Source organism: Sardina pilchardus, chromosome 23 (genome assembly GCF_963854185.1).
Source record: "Sardina pilchardus chromosome 23, fSarPil1.1, whole genome shotgun sequence".
Classification (NCBI taxonomy): domain Eukaryota; kingdom Metazoa; phylum Chordata; class Actinopteri; order Clupeiformes; family Clupeidae; genus Sardina; species Sardina pilchardus.
Genome location: NC_085016.1, coordinates 27,776,228 through 27,792,203, shown reverse-complemented (window position 1 = coordinate 27,792,203; position 15,976 = coordinate 27,776,228). Strand labels below are relative to the sequence as shown.

The following is a 15,976-nucleotide window of genomic DNA, read 5'->3' as shown; positions in this document are numbered from 1 at the left end:
GGAAAAATCGCATTTCATGCGGTTTTGTGCCGTTCAGACTACCCAAAATTCAAGCTAGATACAATCCAGATAAGCAAAAAATCGGATTTCGACTGCCAGTGTGAACTAAGCCTATGTCATACTTACTGTAACATATGTAAAACCCATTTAACACTGGGTTTCTCCTTTAATGACTTCCGTCCAGTTGCACTCACCCCCATCATATGTGCTTCGAGAGGACCTGGCCCAACTCAAGACCTGCGTACCACTCTCATTGGACCCCTTCCAATTCACCTCGGTTAGAACAGGATTACGGAGAATGGCATCTCTGCACTTCACTCTGCCTATGGAGTTACATTTTTCCTCTTTTATGAGCAAGCATGAGCAGTAGAACAATTTGAGCACAGAAAAATATGATTTGGGTGCTTGCTCAAATTGTTCTACTGATCACTCATAAAAGAGGAACAAATGTAACTCCATATCTGCTCTGTCCCACCTTGACAATAGCAACACTTGTGTGGGAATGATGTTCATTGACCAGTCAGCATTCAACACAATCATCCCCTCCAAAACTGATCACCAAACTCAGTGAACTGGGCATCAATATCTCTCATCTAATAGATCAATATCCTCTGTGACTGGATTCTGGACTTCCTACCAGTAGACTGCAGTCTGTTAGATAGATAACCACACCTCCTCATCCCTCATCCTGAACACTGATGTACCACAGGGCTATGTGCTGAACCCCCTCCTTTATTCCCTCTTCACCTACGACTTCACACCTGTATGGCTCTAACACCATTGTCAAGTTTGCAGACAACACTGGAACAATGATGAGATGGCCTACAGGGAGGAGGTCCAGCACCTAACATTGTGGTGCACTGACAACTACATGGCTTTCAACATCAACAAGACCAAAGAGCTCATTGTGGACTTCAGGAAGTCAAAAGCTAGTACACTCCCTAGACTGGGTAAATCCAAAGATCATTAAGGGCGGAGCAAGATACTTAATGAGAAGCCACTTCCTGGAACCCGAATCGCAAGAGGGAGGGGGGGGGGGGCAAAATCCCCCTTTATGCAGAGCTGTTCCATTAAAGTCTATGGACATGACACGACACCCCCTTTATGCAGAGGAAGTGATCCCCGTTTTGCGCCCATAGACATCAATTACGAAGACGTATCTTGCTCCGCCTTTAGGATCTTTGGTAAATCCAGCCCGATTTGCCAGTGATTGGATTTCGCCCTGCAGCTCTGTCTGGAAAACTGCACATTTATCTCTCCTGCTTCTGTTATAAATTTACGGGGACCAATCACAAAGTGGCTAATTATCCACCTGCTCGGATTGTTGGTCTGATTTGTTGAAAGACTGTCCAAGCCTACGTCTTTTGAACTATGCAGTGATCACGCCTCTTGTGCAGTAGAAAGGCTCCCCAGACTAATGTTCAATCTTTAAAGACTGGTCTGTCTGGTGTTAGTCAGGCTACACACCCTCCTCACCTATCCTCATCCTCAAGTTTTAGAAGATGACCAAAACTTGCTTCCTCATGAACTAGGCCTGGCGTGATATCATGTGAGGGTTTTGCCAGTGTAGCCCACATAGGCCTATTACCCATAGATATCTATGCCTATTACCATAGTCAAGAGGCCTTCTTCACCTCACATGAATCATGATAGCAAACATATCACAATCCAATGAACATTCATGACTAGATTAAAGGCTCTTTATTAATTTTTTTAATTATTATTATTTATGATAAAGATGACATTGTCACGGTGGGGCGCTCTCAAACCCCCTTCTCATCTATCAATTGAACCACGCCTCATTTTAACTCCCATGACGACGGCCATATTGGTTGCCTCACAAGCTTCCCTTGCCGTGGATACCCTTTTACTGTCTATGTGGATACCATCAAGTTAGGTGAGGTCTTCTTCAGTTTGGACCTTGCCGTTATTTCAGCGTGGAGGCGTACGACAGTGGTAGTTTTAAAAGATATTGCAGCCTGCTAAAGGTTTATTTGTCCTGAATAAAACGGTACTTAAATGACAGAGTGGACGAAGGGAATTTATTGTCTGTAATAGCACGCAGTCCTTCCAACAAGGTGAGTTTTATCTTTCAAGTGGCTTCTCAGGGTTTGGATGTTAGGCACTTAGGTTAATGTTACCTAACGGTATTATTTACGTTAGCGGGTTTTTAGTCCGTTTGTATTTAGTCCTTATAGCTATTGGCCTTCATACAGCAACGTTGGTGTAGATGCCTTTTTAATCTCATGGTTGAATAACTAAATCGTATTAACAGCAGGGTTAGCCTACTGAAGCTAGCGGTAACGTTAACGTTTCTTCCATCAAGCGGGACTTGCTTGCGCGGTAGCGTCAGGTTTGTAGCTAATAATAAAAAATAATAATAGCGGCAGCAGTCTAATTGTGGTTCGGCAAAGCTCTTGTTTTATTTTTGGATCCAATGTGAACTTTGTTGCCAGAATGTATAACCAGGATTTGCTAATAATTATGGAAATGTGCACTAGGTCAGAGATATTACAAGAGTACAAAAGAAGCTAGCTGTATAGCATAGATACAGTGCGTCAAGATAAAGTTTGCGGAATTCCATGTGGCTAGTTTTCACCACCGTTTACAGTCGTAGCTATGCAGTTAGCGTGCTAGCTCGCGTTGATACGTAACGTGGATCCTATAGCTTGTTTATACGCGTATCCAAAGTTAACTGAAATGTTAACAGAAGCTCGATATTGCTGTTCAATGTTAACTGATTGCTAGACGTTTTGCATACCGGACATTATAACATTAATAGACCAGCCTGCACAGTTTTGGTGTCTCACTTTGGGCCTTGAGGGAAATTAATGGTTAATATACGGTTGATATGATATGTAATGGTAAGCATATAGCAACATGGCCTTGTGTAGCTAACGTTACTCTGACGTCGGCTCCTGCGGCAACACACGTGAACATTACCCTATTCAGCTCACGGTAATGTTTTCCAATTGAAGATCTAAATTACATAATGAGTGAAACGCATTGCTCATTTCAACGATGATGCAAAAGCAATCCAAATTGGGTGCGTGGACGTAGCGTAGAGGCTATTTTAGTCCGAGAGAGCTTTGCAACGCTACATTGCTTCCACGACCTGATGTGGGACGGGTCACTGCTGCGAAGCAGAGACTTGGTTTTAACTTTTCTGAAGTTATTTCGTATGTTTTTCTGTGTGTGGAATCATATTGATGTGTTAAAGATTGTAACACTAGGCATAGGCGTTACTTGGTACCATGCAATCGTATACATGCAGAATAGAAACCTGTAAACCAATTTGGATGTTTTGTTGGATGCTACATAACTTCATGGTGTGCTCATACACTGTTGACTCAGCATGTGCGTGTGTAACGTAAACTGTAATGCTGCAGTAGCACTGATGATAGCCTATCGCACGTATTGCGATGTTTATTGTATTAGTATAGTCCAGTAATGGGAGGAAACGAGATAAGCAAAACTATAAAATACTTGTTGTAGAGGAAGAAAGGCCAGCCTCTTGCACAGACTACTAGTCCATTGCATACGATACAAAATTGTAATCAATCAAAATAGCTCTAGTTTTACTTTTGCTTTTGACCAAATTATTGCATAAGAGAAAATTTATTGATGTGTCTAAACGTATTTGTGGCACTGAAGTAGTCAGGGTGGATCTAATGGCCTGATCATGCATTTCACATTGTCATCTGCTCTCTGCTTAGGATAAACTATATTTACACTGATGAGCTAGATGCTCAACTAGCAAAAACTTGACAGACAAGTGTCAATTCCTTTTTCAGGAAGTACAGTTCAATCTGTCTAGTACTTACCATATGGTAAACTTTTAATTCATTTGTGTGCAGTAAAGTATCAAATCAGAAGGTGAAGTAAAACTGCCGATTGGCTTGATTGATTGGTGCAGGTGCATGTAGGGACTGTATTCTCTTGAAGAGTCATGTTACAGTTGTCCACTAAAGCATGATGAGAGTGCCAGTTCTTTTAAGTTAATGGCCCTTCCCAAGCAGTATAAGGAAGCAGGACCAGGAACACTTTTGGCATTTCTAATCCCTATTCTCTCCAAGACTCGATCTTGAGTATGACTGTTGTCCATAAGTAGCTGGAGTTGTTGCAGTTTTAAGCACTGCATTAATTAACCCTAATTGTAGGCTAAGTTCAGGAGTGTATTTTTCCTGGTGTACACCTATCAGCTAGTTACTTGATACCCAGCTAATGGAGCAGTCCTAGCCCTGTTCCTTCACATCGTTATTAATCTTTGATAATTGCTTTCGAAAAAAAGGTCAGTTTAAATGCAATTAGCTAATAATAATGCAAATAATCATGCGGCTTACAACTCTTGAGTCGGCCCCAATGGTTAATCTGGTCACATCCATGACTTTTATTCATGTCATCTTCAGTATTTGACAGACAGTGAAACGTCTGCTGTGCTTTTCATGCAAGGCGTACCCATCAATCAGAAGTCAGAGCCAAATTTGGAATATTGATCTCAACTGAGGCTTGAATTTCAAAAATGACATCGCAGATCAACTGGCAATGGTGATATCTCTGGTGATAGCTCTAGATTAGACCTTGTAAAAAAACATTGAATTTGTTGATGTTTGGTGATCAAGGCTTGGTGTTGGTTGGTAGGATATGAACCTCCTCTAAAGACCATCAGCACGTGTTCGACTTGGTACCATGATGGTGGCCCTCTCAGCTCTAAAACGGTGTATTTGACTTCTATCTAATCCTGAAAGTGCATGACCCTATTATTTCCAGAAATAGAATTATGAACCAGAACCATGGAATATGTAATCTTCCTATGATGTTGCCAAAATAACTTTAAGACTGTAAAGCTCAGCCATGTTTAACATTGTGGGCATGTGTTCAGTCCAGATGTTCTTATGATTGCTGTGTTTGTCTTTTTCTAGGTCTGCAGCATTGAGCCTGTGCAGGATACTGTGACACACGACTAACTCTTTCATTTCTGTGGAGATAAGGGGACGGGAGGTGAGGAGGCAGAGATGCCGAAACCGGTAAGACCAAATGTCCCTTCCTCTTATCGTTCAGATGGTTAGTCTTACTGAATCGTCTAACCAATGTTGTTTTATTTTTTATGTATTTTATTTTCACTTAGTATCGTAAAAATCGTGTTGTATTAAGCTGGTTTACTTTTACGTGGGGATAATGGAGAACATCATTGTTTGCCCTTCAAATTCAAGCTTCTCTCTCAAGCACTGTTGTTCATGTGCCTCTCACTCACATATGCACATACAAACACATACTGTACATCATGGACGTTGACATGCACGTGAGTTTCATGACATATACATGGTGCCTGTGCCTCCCGATGCCGTAATCCCCTTCAATAGAGGGCAGAACACACTGGGCTGTACAGTACAGGATGGGGCTTGCCTGTTTCTTATGAAATACTTCCACTCTTATGTCACCCACAGCAATCAGATGTGCTTTGTTTGTTGCAATCAGTTAATGTCCATACCTAAAATCTGATTCAGGCTTAAGTCAGTGGAGTGTTAAGGCATTAAAATATAATTTTCCTAAAAGGGACTGAAACATTAAGGTAATGATGATGAAAACATATTTTTGCCTTTAGGTAATTGACTCGCAAAGGTTAAACCAGCACAATTGTAGCAATTGGAAATGGTGAGATAATTCAATGATAACGTAAGCCCTTAAGATAAAGGACCTGCTAGTAGCTGATAACAAAGGTTGCTATTGCCATGTCTCTTGAAAAATTAGATGTGCCATTCTGTAGGTGGTTGAACAGAAGGCTGTGAAATTACTAGCATGTCTACCTGCCCTGAATCATGTTGTACAACAATTCTTCTGAAATATTTTTGCGTATTGTCCCCATTGCCATGGCACCAAATGCAGGTTTATGTGTCCGAGACAGCATCACCAAAACGGCTAGTGCTAGTACTCTCTCTAGAGTTACGGTTAGGCCATCCTTAAAAATATGTTTGTTTGCAGTAACAGCCCCCCCCCAAAAAAATTGGGTCGGTAGGTAGGCAAATATTTTTTTTTTCAAGATTCAAGGTAAAAAAAAAAAGTACATTTTTGGTCACGGCGATTTTGTTGGTAATAATGAAAAAATATTTGCATGTTATATGTACATACATTACACACACACACACACGACACACACTATATTGCCAAAAGTATTGGGTCACCGGCCTTGACCCCCATATGAACTTCAGTCACATCCTATTCTTAATCCATAGGGTTTAATATGACGTTGGTCCAGTCTTTGCAGCTATAACAGCTTCAACTCTTCTAGGAAGGCTTTCCACAAGGTATATGCATGACTGTGTACCCGTGCACCAAGCAAGGTCCATACAGACATGGATGACAGAGTTTGGTGTGGAAGAACTTGACTGGCCTGCACCTGACCTCAACCCAATAGAACACCGTTGGGATGAATTAAAGGGGACTGAGAGCCAGTCTCCTCGTCCAACATCAGTGTGTGACTCACAAATGCGCTTCTGAAAGAATGGTCAAAAATGCCCATAAACACTCCTAAACCTTGGAAAGCCTTCCCAGAAGAGTCGAAGCTCTTATAGCTGCAAAAGGTGGACCAATGTCATATTAAACCCTATGGATTAAGAATAGGATGTGACTGAAGTTCATATGGGGGTCAAGGCAGGTGACCCAATACTTTTGGCAATATAGTAATATTTCTGAACGTGACTTAACAAAAATCAGCATACTTTATAGAGGGTGCATTAACCGTATGTTATCTGCACAACTATGACTAGATCCAATTAGTTGTAACAACACACAAACACTCTTGCTTAAATTCTTGCTTTATAATGATCTTTACCTTTTGAATTATTCTTTGACTATATTGCCCTTCTCTGCTTTTATTTGTTACTATTTGCTTTGTGTCTAAAGCACATTGAATGACCTCTGTGTATAAAATGTGCTAGGCCTATTCAAATAAACTTGACTTGACTAAAATGTAGGCTATAGCTTTAAATATGCTGTAGCCTACTGCCAGAGAAGTAAACAAAAAATATATCATATGAAAATATATTATGAAAAAAATAATATGTTAATTTCAATGATTTTATTGGTAACTAGATTATACGGTTTACTTGCATCCACCGCTACGACGTGTCAATGCAACCTACAAATCAGAGACATTACGTTGCTTTCTTTTCTCCACCAGTGGCTAGTTCTTAACCACTTGAAGAATAGCTGTCCTTGCTAGCCTGTAGTAGAACGATCCCTTAACGGGTCACTTAAATGTTTCAATCCAAAAGAAACCACTTAATGCTGGCACGTCCTCAATTTTTTGAGTTTCTTCCACCAAAACCTTAAGCCACGGTCACCGTTACACGGATGGGGAGAAGGGATGGGTCCGGGAAAATATCTGGACATAACTTCGTGCCAAGTCATCTAAATGTTCAAGTGTTTAATGCGTTTTCAGGTGGATAATAGTGCCCGAAATAGTATAAGTTTTGACGTCAACCACGAACATTTTCTTGGCTACAGCCGCAGCCATTAGGCTACAGTCAAGCGCGAACCACTGCAGTGAATGAGACTGGAAGCATAGCCTGTAGCGCATGACAAACATAAACATATGACGCCACAGTTTTTATTTGGAAGAAAGAACGCAGCCTACGTTTGTATGTAGGCAATTTGTATTCACAATACTTAAGAAAATATTATATTATTGTATTGCATTTGTATTGGGTGTTTGAAGAATAATAGGCCTAATTAAAAAAAAATCGGTCGGTCTTAACGCAATTTGCAACCGGCAAGTCGGTCGGACTAGAGGGGGAAAAAAATAAATGTTTGGGTCGGCCCTATATTGACAGGGTCGGTCGGGTTACGGCAAACAAGAATATTTTTAAGGATGGCCTTATGGTTATGGTTATGGTTATGGTTATTTAGCAGACGCCTTTGTCCAAAGCGACATACAAATAAATAACAATACAAATTAAATTAACAGTGAACAATTACAAAATAGGGAGAATAGTAATATTATCAGTAAAACAATAATTTTAAGCACTAACCTAATGAGAAATAAAACAGTGAAATGAGAATAGCAATCAAATAAGTCACTCAGTTAATTATATATAATAACTAGAAAATGTAATTCCATGGAAGGAATTACCATTGCATGTAAATGCAAAAAGGTTGCTGACTGTGTAAAACATTGTATTAGGCCTAGGCTATAGTTAAAAAGACAACTAGGCTACACAAAATAGATAAATAACAATAACCCAATTACAATTCCACTGAAATAACTTGGAAAGTCACATTTAAAAAGTGATTTATGAAAATGCATCAAAATTGTGGATATAGGCTATTTTGGAAAATAACTCTTCATTTATTAGAATTTAAAAGACTGAAATGAAGTTGCCTACTTACAGTAAAACGAGTTGCAAGAGCTGACACTTTAGTAGCCTACAGTGACGACTGGTAGGATAGCTTACATAGCCTTCATATCTACACTAATGCAGGTTAAAAAAAACAACGCCAAAATTAACGATGATGCAGCAACAGGTAGGATATCTAGCAAATGCAACGTTAGCTTACAGTAGGATATGTTATGTAGGCTGCACATATTACAGGATGAGCTAATATGTTCTTCGGAGTGTTTCCAGGTGTGTGATTGTCCTAATAGGAATGTACAATAAGCTGTTAACAAAGATTTTTAATTTGTGAATGATGCCGAAAGCTTTAAATGATTGCTTGGCTGGCAAGTCCTATAGCTGAAACGACTAGCTTGCTAACAAACAAACGTGAATGATAGCAATGCAGTTTGTATTAGAAACGACTGTGATAAGAAGGCTTGAACCTAAATGGTGCAACTAGTTGCTTGTAACTTAGTAACTTGCGTGTCGTAAATACAGTGTTAACGTTGACGTTAGGTTAGATTGTCTTTAGCTGTTGATAACGTTACCGAGAGAAAACCGGTTAGGCTACTGTAAACAAATCAAGTAAGGAGTAGCAGGAGATAACGTCCTGGTTTACAGCAGTGGCATGTTTTCATAGCTGTTACAGCCTGGTGCAGCGGTGGCATTTGGATCAAAGATCCTTGATTACTGACAGCTGAGCACTGACGTAACAATTAATCTTTGCCGCCAAAGGGTCTCAACGTTAACTCTATGGGGATTTTAAAATCTTTTATCGTAAATATCTCTACAAGTATAAAGTTCACAAATGTGAAAAATACATTGGACAAATCTCAGCTACAAGACCTCTGTAGGAGTGTTTGAATGACGTCAAACGGTTAAGTGGTTTTAGCGTTATAAAACGTGGATTTTGGTCGGAAGAAGAATAACTATATTAAGAAGAATAGGGATAACAGTACATTGCATTCACATGCAATGTAATAATAACTAAAGCATGGTATGGCTAAATTTAAGGACAATAGCAAAATTATATCAATGGACAAATTATAACAAAACAATACTATTATACAAACCATAACACATCACAAACTGAAAGGACTAAGTGCATATTAAACAAATATGTCTTAAGACCCCTCTTAAAAGATCCAAAGCTGTTGCTGGAACGGAGAGCACTGGGCAACTCATTCCACCAACACGGAACCACTGAAGAATAGGATCTACAATTTGACCTAGCATGTGTGGTTGGTCGACATAATAGACGCATAATAGAGTTGCTGTCATTGTATTAAAGAGTTGGCTGAAAGAAACCGACAACAATTTGCTCCCATTTGAGGCTTGTAAGACAATGCTGTGTAAAACTACAGCACAGTGATTGAACGTATCTTGTCATGCTATAGTGGTACTGTAATTTCCCGACTATTACTGTAGCCACGGCTTATACATTGATATTGCTGTACATTAGAAGCCCACTAGCCAGACACAACTATTATGTAAAGTGTGGTAATGCCGTCACAACATCTGAATGCGTCATTGGATATCCTGTTCATTACAGTGAATTATGTCCACGCACATGGTGACTTGTATATTTAATATTTATCATTATACATTTCTCTTTCGAATCCAGAAATTGATGCAGGAAAAGTGTCCAACGTGTGAGAACTGCAGTGCTCCTCACTGTACTGTACTGTGCTATCTGCTCTGCCTGACAGCTGATAGCAACAAGAAATATATTAAGGGGCCTGTCCATTTGAAAAAAGCGCAGAATGCCTATTGTGCACCCCCCCCCCCCAAGTAAATCTTCAAAGGGAAAAGGAGGGTATGAAGCCTGCCTGGAGCGCTTTGAAATCTTAATCTTTCTGAAATATCTTTACTCTTAAAGCAGCTATAGGGAGTGGGTAGCGGAAGAGAGTGTTACTGACCTTTTCAGTTCTATCTCTAGTCCTTAATAAGTGATAATAAAAATGATATGGATGCAGACTGATTCATCCAAATTGTGTTGTGATCTACACATGTGGTGAAATAATAGTTTAGAGCACTGGTTGCACATGTTTGGACAGTTGACTTATGATGTGTGTACTGTAGTGCCTGCTGTGAAATTAATTGTGCATTTTGTGTGGTGTGTGTTAGGGCTTTGACTTTTGGTCAAAAATCATATTCGAAGTTCGTTTGTTTATTAATATTAAAATTCAAAGATATTCGAATATTTATTACAATATTTTGACCATTAAATGCCTTGTAAAACCCAGTGTTTCATCTATTTTTTTTTGTAATGCTATTGAAAAACATGCAGCATTCGTGAAGCTGAATTTCCTTTCCCTGCTCTCCTTCCGTCTGTCACTCACTCACGCGTCTGTCTCCCACACACACACAGCCTCTCCCCTCCGTGCATACCGCGTCTGTCTCCATGAAAACGAGATCATCCTTGGAAGCATGGTGGTCGCACTGGTGCACCCGACACTGCTCGGGTGGAAGCATATATTTCTTCCGCAACTTTTGTAGACTATGCTTGCAACTTTACCAAACCATATAGAAGTAAACTCATTCGCCTTGGCCCTCGTGCGAGCTCAATGGACAACCGCCCCTCGACATGAACATGAGCAACGTACTGACGAGTTACAGGTTACAGTAGCCCTAGCTGTTACAATAAACGTTAGCTAGAATAGCTAATGGTGTATGGAAGCTAACGTTATTATTTCATGTTCTGATAAGATGGGCCTAGTAATGAAAGATCTTTGATAATAACCTTGCTAATGAACTCGCGATTCACTACTTCACCAGGTGTGAGAAACAGTGTTGGGAGTAACGCATGACAAAGTAACGCATTACTGTAATTCCACTACTTTTAGCTGTAACGAGCATGTAACTAAGTATTTCTTATTTATTACTCTCTTTTGTGAAAAATGAACGCCCGCAGACAAGAAGTCAAATCTAGCTGCTTCTGATCTGACGTCGCAGGGTGGTGCAATGATACACCGATCAAATCAATCAATGAGCATTGAAAGACCCCAGCCCTACGAATGCTGAAGGCGCCACTCCATGCAAACAACCAAAGCTAGACTTTACACGGACTGCAGTGCAGCTTATAAGCCGGGCAGAGTTGAATAAATTGATTGTTCAGTAGGCTACTGTTCATATTTACATTTAAAAAGCAGACATAAAAGTAACATAAAAGTTACTTTCCCTAGTAACTAATTACAGTGCATGAAAATGCACTGTACTGTTCTTCCTCGGTCTTCTTCTTCTTCTTATTATTACAGTGCATGAAAATGCACTGTACTGTTCTTCCTCGGTCTTCTTCTTCTTCTTCTTCTTATTAGAGTGCATGAAAATGCACTCTACTGTTATCCGATTTATTCTTATTAGAGTGCATGAAAAATGCACTCTATTGTTATTCCACTTATTAGAGTGCATGAAAAATGCACTCTATTGTTATTCCACTTATTAGAGTGCATGAAAAATGCACTCTATTGTTATTCCAACTATTCTTATTATTCTTCTTCTAACGCTTTTTGTGCGTTTAATGCGGCTTCAACGGTTTAACTTTGAAACTTCATTCAAACTGTGTCGCGTAGATCTCACTTAGGTGACTTCAGCTATATATTGTTCAACTTTGAAACTTTTATACTTTTTAAACTATTTAATTAAAACTATCAAAATTTCCCCATAGACTTAACATTGTGATTATGACATCACCGATTAGAATCCTATGCCAGAACTCTCTCTCCCAGGCTTTTAGAATCCTATCCCAGAACTCTCAGGCTTCTAGAATCCTACTGTATGCCAGAACTCTCTCTCTCAGGCTTTTAAGCGTACAGTCTGGCTCTAATAAGACTACAGATCCTATTCAACTGTTCCCTGTGCCCAAAACTGTTTCAAAATAAAAATCCTCACTACCATAATTCACTATCAAATCATTCAACCATTTAAACTACTCAACTATTTAACTGTTCAGCCATTTTAACTGTCAGTTGTCATCAACTATTTTAAACTACTCAACTATTTATACTCAACTACTTAACTGTTTGGCTATTCCAATTGTCTGTTTTCATCAACTATGACTCCCTCCAACTGTTTCTACTGCCTGAAACTAAATTCACTATTAAATAATTCAACTATTTAAACTACTCAACTATTTAACTGTTCAGACATTTTAACTGTCAGTTGTCATCAACTATTTATACTCAACTATTTAACTGTTTGGCTATTCCAACTGTCCGTTTTCATCAACTATGACTCCCTCCAACTGTTTGTACTGCCTGAAACTAAATTCACTATTAATTAAATTCAACTATTTAAACTACTCAACTATTTAAACTTCTCAACTATTTAACTGTTTGGCTATTCCAACTGTCAGCTTTCATCAACTATGATCCCTCCAACTGTTTATACTGCCTGAAACTAAATTCACTATTAATTAATTCAACTATTTAAACTATTCAACTATTTAACTGTTACGCTATTCCAACTGTCAGATTTCATCAATTATGACTCCCACCAACTGTTTCCTCTACCCAAAACTGTTTCATAATGAAAGTCCTTACTACAATTATTCACAATTAAATAATTAAACATTTAAACTACTCAATTAATCAACTGTTCAACCATTTTAATTGCCAGTTGTCTTCAACTATGACTCCCACCACCTATTTCCTCTGCCCAAAACTGTTTCAAAATAAGCCATCAGTGCCATAATTCTAGCCTAGAAATCTAGACGCCCCTAGCGGCAGCAAATGTAATTTGGCTGGCGGGGCCGTCTAGCAACGCTCTGAGAAATGGAAAATAAAAGCGGGCCAATCACAGCGTGTATAGAGTCAGTGGGTGGGCTTAACATAATGGTGACTGACATGCGACCAGAAGTTGCGACGGTAACGCATCCTGTTATTTGAAAACAAGAATATGATTCGTTTAGCGTTAGCCTATTGCGTGGAGAGGGAAGGTTACGCATCCTGCTACTTGAAAACAAGATGATTCGTTTAGCGTTATCCTATTGCGGGGGAGGGAATTTGAAAGACAACTGTTTATCCCACCCCTCCGATTGAGCCCTGTCTACGGTGAGTGTCCAGACCCTACATCTTGATGTGGGTCTGGCTCGTCAGGCTACCATAATTCCGTATTTAATAATTTAACTATTAAAACTATGCAACTATTTAACTCTGTAGCCATTCCGAATTACAGTTGTCATCAGCTATGTATCCCACCAACAGTTTCCTCTGCCCACAACTGTTTCAAAATAAAAGTCCTCACACAATAATTCTCTAATAAATAGCTCAACTATTTGAACTACTCAACTGTTTAACTTTTTGCCCATTCACTGTTAATTGTCATCAACCATAACTCCCATCAACCTTTTCTCTACTTCACCTCTATCTTTGTGCTTGAATGATATTTGAAATATTATCTAACAATATTTCATTGAGCAGAAATGTTTACGTTTTCATGCACTCGTAATTCCCTGGAATTGCTTTCTCTAGTTCTTATTATTATAGTTCTTATTCTTCTTCTAACGCTTTTTGTGCGTTTAATGCGTCTTCAACGGTTTAACTTTGAAACTTCATTCAAACTGTGTCGCGTAGATCTCACTTAGGTGACTTCAGCTATATATTGTTCAACTTTGTAACTTTTATACTTTTTAAACTATTTAAATAAAACTATCAAAATTTCCCCATAGACTTAACATTATGATTATGACATCACCGATTAGAATCCTATGCCAGAAATCTCTCTCCCAGGCTTTTAGAATCCTATGCCAGAACTCTCAGGCTTCTAGAATCCTACTGTATGCCAGAACTCTCTCTCTCAGGCTTTTAAGCATAGGCTACAGTCTTATAAGACTACAGATCCTATTTAACTGTTCCCTGTGCCCAAAACTGTTTCAAAATAAAAATCCTCACTACCATAATTCACTATCAAATCATTCAACCATTTAAACTACTCAACTATTTAACTGTTCAGCCATTTTAACTGTCAGTTGTCATCAACTATTTAAACTACTCAACTATTTATACTCAACTATTTAACTGTTTGGCTATTCCAATTGTCCGTTTTCACCAACTATGACTCCCTCCAACTGTTTCTACTGCCTGAAACTAAATTCACCATTAATTAATTCAACTATTTAACTGTTTGGCTATTCCAACTGTCTGTTTTCATCAGATGACTCCCTCCAACTGTTTCTACTGCCTGAAACTAAATTCACTATTAATTAATTCAACTAGGCCTATTTAAACTGCTCAACTATTTAACTGTTTGGCTATTCCAACTGTCAGTTTTCATCAACTATGACTCCCTCCAACTGTTTCTACTGCCTGAAATTAAATTCACTATTAATTAATTCAACTATTTAAACTACTCAACTATTTAACTGTTTGGCTATTCCAACTGTCAGTTTGCATCAACTATGACTCCCTCCAACTGTTTCTACTGCCTGAAACTGTTTCAAAATGAAAGTCTTCACTAAAATAATTCACTATTAATTAATTCAACTATTTAAACTACTCATCTATTTAAAATGCTCAACTATTAAGTGTTTGGCTATTCCAACTGTCCGTTTTCATCAACTATGACTCCCTCCAACTGTTTCTACTGCCTGAAACTGTTTCAAAATAAAAGTCCTCACTCAAATAATTCACTTAATATCTATTTAAACTATTCAACTATTTAACTGTTCAGCCATTTTAACTGCCAGTTGTCTTCAACTATGACTACCACCACTTATTTCCTCTGCCCACAACTGTTTCAAAATAAGTCATCAGTGCCATAATTCCGTATTTAATAATTTAACTATTTAAACTATGCAACTATTTAACTCATTTAGCTCAACTATTTGAACTAGCCTACTCAACTGTTTAACTTTTTGCCCATTCCAACTGTTAATTGTCATCAACTATTACTCCCATCAACCTTTTTTCTACTTCACCTCTATCTTTGTGCTTGAATGATATTTGAAACATTATCTAACAATATTTTGCAGAAATGTTTACATTTTCATGCACTCGTAATTCCCTGGAATTGCTTTCTCTAGTTCTTATTATTATTATTCTTCAACGCTTTTTATGCGTTTAATGCGGCTTCAACGGTTTAACTTTGAAACTTCATTCAAACTGTGTTGCGTAGATCTCACTTAGGTGACTTCAGCTTTGTTTTTTTCAACTTTGAAACTTTGAAACTTTTTAAACTATTTAATTAAAACTATCAAAATTTCCCCATAGACTTAACATTGTGATTATGACATCACAATTCCGATTAGAATCCTATGCCAGAACTCTCTCTGCCAGGCTTTTAGAATCCTATGCCAGAGCTCTCAGGCTTCTAGAATCCTACTGTATGCCAGAACTCTCTCTCTCAGGCTTTTAAGCATGCAGTCTGACTCTGATAAGACTACAGATCCTATTCAACTGTTCCCTGTGCCCAAAACTGTTTCAAAATAAAAATCCTCACTACCATAATTCACTATCAAATCATTCAACCATTTAAACTACTCAACTATTTAACTGTTCAGCCATTTTAACTGTCAGTTGTCATCAACTATTTAAACTACTCAACTATTTTTACTCAACTATTTAACTGTTTGGCTATTCCAACTGTCAGTTTTCATCAACTAT

The 15,976-nt window shown here is 38.5% G+C and overlaps 1 protein-coding gene across 2 annotated transcripts in view; it reads left to right on the top strand.

Annotated features, from left to right (window-relative positions):
* Positions 1–1,870: 1,870 nt before the first annotated feature.
* LOC134070869 (radixin) overlaps positions 1,871–15,976 on the top strand; it is a 53,773-nt gene continuing 39,667 nt past the window's right edge. For both annotated transcript variants that reach the window (XM_062527350.1, XM_062527349.1), the window contains exons 1-2: positions 1,871–2,078; positions 4,923–5,027. In XM_062527350.1, the coding sequence (XP_062383334.1) occupies positions 5,016–5,027 (12 nt within the window). In that variant the 5' untranslated portion in view covers positions 1,871–2,078; positions 4,923–5,015. The remainder of the gene's footprint in view (positions 2,079–4,922; positions 5,028–15,976) is intronic.